The sequence below is a fragment of the Sebastes umbrosus genome, chromosome 1 (genome assembly GCF_015220745.1).
Source record: "Sebastes umbrosus isolate fSebUmb1 chromosome 1, fSebUmb1.pri, whole genome shotgun sequence".
Lineage (NCBI taxonomy): Eukaryota > Metazoa > Chordata > Actinopteri > Perciformes > Sebastidae > Sebastes > Sebastes umbrosus.
Genome location: NC_051269.1, coordinates 43,452,490 through 43,459,320, shown reverse-complemented (window position 1 = coordinate 43,459,320; position 6,831 = coordinate 43,452,490). Strand labels below are relative to the sequence as shown.

Here is a 6,831-nt window from a genome sequence, read left to right as displayed (position 1 = left end):
AGGGGGGACACCAGGAGAAAGGGGGACACCAAGAGAAGGGGGGAGACCAGGAGAAGGGGGACACCAGGAGAAGGGGGGACACCAGGAGAAGGGGGGAGACCAGAAGAAGGGGGACACCAGGAGAAGGGGGGACACCAGGAGAAGGGGGACACCAGGAGAAGGGGGGAGACCAGAAGAAGGGGGGACACCAGGAGAAAGGGGGACACCAAGAGAAGGGGGGAGACCAGGAGAAGGGGGACACCAGGAGAAGGGGGGGACACCAGGAGAAGGGGGGAGACCAGAAGAAGGGGGACCACCAGGAGAGAAGGGGGACACCAGGTTGACGCTTTTGGTTGGGGGGGTTTGGGGGGGGGGTGGGAGAGAAAGATGCTGCCTTCACAAGAAGCCTCTAAACTCTACCATGACAACTACATGCGTAACTCGCGGGCCATCGGCGTCTGTGTGCCATCTTCCACCATCTGCTTGTCCATCATCAACGTGGTGGTGTTCATCCAGCCCTACTGGATCGGCGACAGCGTCAGCACCCCCCAGGCCGGCTACTTTGGCCTGTTCCACTTACTGCGTGGGCAACGGGAACTCCGACCGGAGCTCCTGTGCCAGGGCAGCTTCTCCGACTTCGCCTCCATCCCGTCGGGAGCCTTCAAGGCGGCCTCCATCTTCGTGCTGATGTCCATGGTGCTCATCCTCGGCTGCATCGGCTGCTTCGCCCTCTTCTTCTTCTGCAACACCGCCTCGGTCTACAAGACCTGCGCCTGGATGCAGCTGCTCTGCGGTAAGGAGGGGGGACACACTGACGTGCATGGGGGGAGCATCAGTAACTAGGGGGGCTGTGTATCGGCGATAGGTATCATGACACAGGAGTGACGGTTCAGTATATTGTGATACCGTAAGTAAGGAGATATATTGCCATACAACCATACTCATCAGTAACGTACCTCTCAAAGAACAGTCCCCAAAATGTATCTGGAAGTCCTGTGAGGCGTTCAGGATCATTCGCTGAGAGTTTGGTGACTTTTATTAAACTGAAATATTAATATCTTAGTCATTAAAGCATCAGTAGGCGAGATTGGAGCAAACGGTCTCTATATCCTGACAGTAGCACATGAAACAGGTAACCTGATAAACATCATGTGTCCTCCAGTGTCCTCCGGTGTCCTCCGGTGCTCCTAACGGCATCTGCAAGATTTCCCAGACCGAGGAAAACAAGCAGTCAGAGCTGATCTGAGGTCTGCTGTCCAGCCAATAGGAACGCTCTCTCTCTGAAATGACCTGTGATTGGTCAGAGTCTCCCGTCACAAGCTAGATGTTCTAAAGCCTGAAAACAGAGCCATGAGGAGGAGTCTAGTTTTCTCTCAGAACACTTGAATTACAATATGCTGAAAGGTTATTATGGGATATTAGCCCAGTGATGCCAAAAATATACTGACTACTGAAGCTTTAATCGCTGCCACCAGACATTATTCCTACATGAAGAGGTTTGCAGACCCCCCCCATCATTCTGACACTGCCTGCTCTCTTTCACCCGGCTGGTTGAAATAAAGTGTCAGAGTGTAATTCTGATATATGATTATGATGGTGGGATTATGATAATGAAATGCCTTCAGCAGCGTTGCATCACAGCAATCACAGCTTCTATTTTTGGTTGTTATATCTGCCTCCTAGATTAGCAGCGTTATGCAGGATCTGCACATTATGCAGGATCTGACCATTATGCATGATCTGCACATTATGCAGGATCTGCACATTATGCAGGATCTGACCATTATGCATGATCTGCACATTATGCAGGATCTGCACATTATGCAGGATCTGACCATTATGCATGATCTGCACATTATGCAGGATCTGCACATTATGCAGGATCTGACCATCATGCATGATCTGCACATTATGCAGGATCTGCACATTATGCGGGATCTGCACATTATGCGGGATCTGCACATTATGCATGATCTGCACATTATGCATGATCTGCACATTATGCATGATCTGCACATTATGCAGGATCTGACCATTATGCGGGATCTGACCATTATGCATGATCCGCACATGCGTTCAAGTAACATGTCCTCCGCTCGGCGCGTTCATTCATCTGCGCACAGCTGGAACAAAGTCCATGTAAAGGCTGTGGTAGGGGGGGGGTTTAAATAGGAACAAACTAAAAATGAAGATTTGTAGTTTTTCTCCGTATGAAGCAGCTACCCGTCTTCCTCTCCTACAGTCATATGCTACATGTATATGTGACAGATTCATGTGGTTGTGTGTGTGTTCGTTCTTCACTGAGCGTTGATACCAGTTGGTACCAGTTGTACCAGTTCAGGTGGAACCTACAAGTGTCTCCCACAAGCTCAGTCGACATCAAACAATCCCCCCCGGCGGATTCTTAATCACACAAACGGCTAAATAACTCGACGTGATGCAGATGAAACCGCTCTCAGATGGGTTTAAAAAGGCGCAGAGTGTTGGTGGCAGGTGGGAGACGGTGTTCACCGAGACGCGGTTCTGATATGTTGAGTTTTCTCTCTCTGTACTCGGACAGATTATTTCACAGATCGCGGCTCCAGGGCGTCTCACTGACAGGCTACTCAGTGGTGGGAGGAGGGTTAATTGTGCATTGGTCTGGAAGGGCTGACATTATCTGGGAGGAGGTATTGATGGATAGATTATTCCTTCCCACAAGGCAGCAGGAGCCGCGGCGGTGTGGATGGAGGTGGACCTTTAGAAATCATTGACTTTCCTCAGAGAGAGACACAAGAAAACAAAGATAGATCAACGCAAAGAGAGACAAAACGTAATGAAGAGATGGAGGAGACAGGAAGTGAATGTCGTCCGATAGACGGGTTTCATGTTTCCAAACCAACAGGATGTGAGCGTAGCGTACATGGAGAACAGCAGCTAGTAACAATGATAATGCTAAGCGGTCGTTTTACACACAGACTATAGAGGTGAGCAAAGAGGTGAAACTCTGGTGCTTTTTAACAACAGCCGCTAGATGGCGCTGCAGTAGCGCTGCCGCCATTTTGGACTGAAAGCACCAATAAATCCGTGGATGTTTAAAGAGACGTCTGTAAATCAGAGGATATAAATCAACTTCCCAATAGGAACACTTACATATCCTCATTTAAATCATCATGTCCTAAAAGTAGTAAAATGAACTAACAGCTGAATCCAGAGTTATTTTCCTCACCATAATGAACGTACATCAGACACATACTGTACATATCTGGTTCTGACAGCTTCCTGCTAGCTGTATGACAGCTTCCTGCTAGCTGTATGCGGCTGTTATAATGGATATATTGGCTGTAATTCATCACTTTTATTATCTTCTAACACACCCATGGGCTGTACGCTGTCAGCCTATACCGGGGTGGATGTATTAACGTCTCTGTTCACAAACAACCGGCTATCGGCCAGCAGCTAGTAGCGCTAGTAGCATGACACCAACAGAGTTTAATCGAGCATTAGCAAATAATTTACATTTATTCCAGGCTAGGGATGCACCGATACCGATACCAGTATCGGGTATCGAGTCCGATACTGTACTCGTACTCTCAAAACGGCTCAGATACAACGGCACCGGTACAACTTTACGGTGGTGCGCCCGACTCTGCTGGGCCGGGATCCCACCTCAGCCGGCGCACACCGGCCCTCACTTTCATTGCTACACGGTGTTTTGCTGTCACCCTCTGACTCGCGCGTGCGTTAGACTCCTTGGTCCGTGTTTCAAGACGGGTCGGGTGGGTTGCCGACATCGCCGCAGACCCCTGGCGCCTTTTTACGTGGGCCGAGCACCGCCCTGGTGGCACGATGCGGTTGGGGCGCACTGAGGACAGTCCGCCTCGGTCGACTGTCGCACCGGCAGCAGGGGGCCGTCCCTCCCCGGCGGGGAGAGAGGACGCAGTGAGCCCTTTGTCCACGGTGCGGCGAGGTCCGGGCAGGAAGCGCTGTAAAGCTGCGGCCGCGAGCCACCTTAGCCCTGAGCCTTTCCAAGACGACCTAGAGCCGGTGGCGGCGCAAAGCCTCGTATGCGGGATTCTCCAGCCTGCCGTGTGTTGCTCACACCCTCCAGCTGGCTGTTAACGAGGCTCTTTAGACACAGAGAAGTACTCGTATCGGTACTCGTCGGAGAGTACCCAAATGTAAGTACTTGTACTCCGTCTGTAAAAAGTGGTATCAGTGCATCCCTACTTTTTACTAATACATCCATGGTCTGGGGTCTATTTTCATTCACATAGGACCCCTTTGAAAATGGCTATGCCTTCATGACCAGCTAGTCTGACTGGTTGGTACCGATGGATTCATCAGGTTCTCTAGTTTACTATGATACCAGGATCTTCACTCTAGCTTTAAAACTGAGCCGCTACAACCTAAAAATCTCATTTTCATTAGAGATGTAAACAGCTTAGTAGGAATACTGTCTTTTTCGAAATAAGGGCAAAAAACAGAATATTTTGTGTATGTAAACGTCGTCACTGTTCTGAAGCCAAACCTGCAGCACACAGCCTGTTAGTGAGAGGATGCAGCTACAAAGCCTCTCTACCGGGTAGCTAACGCCTGCTGGCACTGCTGTGAGTTTTCTCTCCTGACTGCCACAAAGGTTTGATTCTCTGGAGGAAGCTGACATAACACGTAGGAAGAGCTCAAATGGCGTTCCTCTTGTTTGAGCTAAGTTCACACTACAAGACTCTCAAAGTCATCAGATCTCTGACTGTTCTCACTACACAACCTCATGTCTTGTAATCAGGAGTCTTTAAGTCGTCGTGGTTTTCACACTACATGACTGACCGGAGACAGGAAGTCAAACACTACTAGATCTCTAACAGGAGGAATCCCCGATGAGGTCTCCAGACTACGTTTTGTTACGAAAACACACGAGAGAAATCCACGGTACATGACGTGATCAGACACGTTGCTGATGTTGTATAAAACAGCCTGTTTCCACGCTCTTTTTTACTCTTTATTCCTCTCGGTGCAACAACAACTTTGCCCCTGTAGTAAATGCATCACATCCAGTCAGTTCCTGTTGTTACAGGCGACCCCTCCTCCTCCAGGTTTACCATCAACCCGTGTCTCACGCTCTCATTGGCTGCAGCTCGTGGTCAGAGTTCCCGACAGGTCCAGATATTTAGCACGCTGGATATCTGGAATGTGTCTGCGAGACATTGGCAAGCGTCAAGGAGCCTCTCGGCGAGCGTCTTTGAACAGCTCACACATGACACTCGAGTGCTGATGTGCGAGCGGCGAGCGGCGAGCCAACGCTGATTTGCCTCTGATCTGGGTTTTTTGTCGCGGAGCTCCAAAAACTGACGATGAGCGAAAAATCCGGGCTGAAGTGGTGAAGCGTGAACGAGGCGTTATGTGGAGTGAGTTTTCCCTCTCTCCCCATCACCTCCTACATTACCTTGTTTTCTTCTATCCCCTAACCTTTCCCTCCCTCTCTCCCCATCCCGACTCCCCTCTCCTCCACTTCATCCCTCAGAAGCACGTCTTCCTCTGTGTTGTGTTCCCAGCCGGTGTTGCCCACTAACACATGGAGTACCAGCTGTATCTTCAGAGATGTGAAACTGAGAACACACTTAGTTTTACACTTCTCCTCTGAAAACACAAACATCCTGAGAAATGTTGTTGATTTCTAACAGCCTTCCTCTCACTGTGGGATGAAAAACATCTTCTGTTTGTGCATCAGACGTATGCTCAACTACTCCAGATTACAAGGAAGCCAACCAACACGTCTTTCCTCTCATCATCGTGTGAATGCAGCAGAAACATGATGAACGATCGGCAGATAATTCAGATAATTCATCCTTGAATTTTATTATTCCTGTCTTGTCTTTTCCCTCAACCGGCGAGTAAATCATGATGGTGACTGTTCTAAATGCTGCATGAGCTCAGCTGTAAGCTCAGTGATCTATAAAAGATCCAGGTCCCATCGGTGGTGAGCTGGGTCAGGGAGGAATACTGCAGTACACACAAGTTCTCTGAAACATCCACTGTCTGCTCAGCTCAACCGGAGGATGCGTGCCGTCATACTTTGTATAAATGAGCTCGTCACCGCTCAATCTGACGGTCGTAGAGCGACGAGGACGATCCGTCGGAGAGAACGCGTACGGCGATAAAAGCGTCTTTGTTACGATGGTGTCTGTCTGACATGTAAAGCTCAGGACAGACACACACAGGAAACAACTTTAGTTAGGTTTAGAAAAAGATCTTTGTTTGGGTTAAAATAATTACGAAAGTGGCGTAATTACAGTACGGAAATTACGTGACAAATAAGTCAACGTTTGGGTTAAAATAACGATGGAAGTGGTGCTACTTAAGCTACCGTGATGATACTGGTATCATATGAAACTAAAAGATCTACAAAAACCTATCGACCTTACCTTTTGGTACCAACCAGGTCAGACTAGCTGGTCATGAAGGAGGTTAAATAACACTCTAAACTTACACTAAATGTTGGAGAGGACAAACTGTCATGTCCATGTCCAAAGGGGTCCCTTGACCTCTGACCTCCAGATGTGTGAATGTGTGAAGGCTTTTGTCCAACAAAAAGTCAGAAAAATGTCCAAATTTCTTTTCAAAGTCCAAAAAAATTAAAAAAAGAAAAGTAAAAAAAGAAATCAGAAAAATGTTTAAAAAATAAAAAAAAAAGTTTAAAATAAAACAACAAAAGTCCAAAAAATTTTTAAAAAAAAAATTAAAAAAAAAAAAATCACAAAAAAAATTAAAAAAAAAAAAAAAAAAGTCCAAACAATATCCGAAAAAATTCTGAAAAATGTTTGAAAAAAGTAAAAAAAAAATTCCCCATTTTCCATTCCATCCCAATTTTTTTTT

At 47.5% G+C, this 6,831-nt stretch overlaps 1 protein-coding gene across 3 annotated transcripts in view; it reads left to right on the top strand.

Annotated features, from left to right (window-relative positions):
* The first annotated feature begins 276 nt into the window (after window positions 1–276).
* Window positions 277–6,831, top strand: part of lhfpl4a (LHFPL tetraspan subfamily member 4a) — a 23,708-nt gene continuing 17,153 nt past the window's right edge. For all 3 annotated transcript variants that reach the window (XM_037766507.1, XM_037766489.1, XM_037766498.1), the window contains exon 1: window positions 277–772. In XM_037766507.1, the coding sequence (XP_037622435.1) occupies window positions 367–772 (406 nt within the window). In that variant the 5' untranslated portion in view covers window positions 277–366. The remainder of the gene's footprint in view (window positions 773–6,831) is intronic.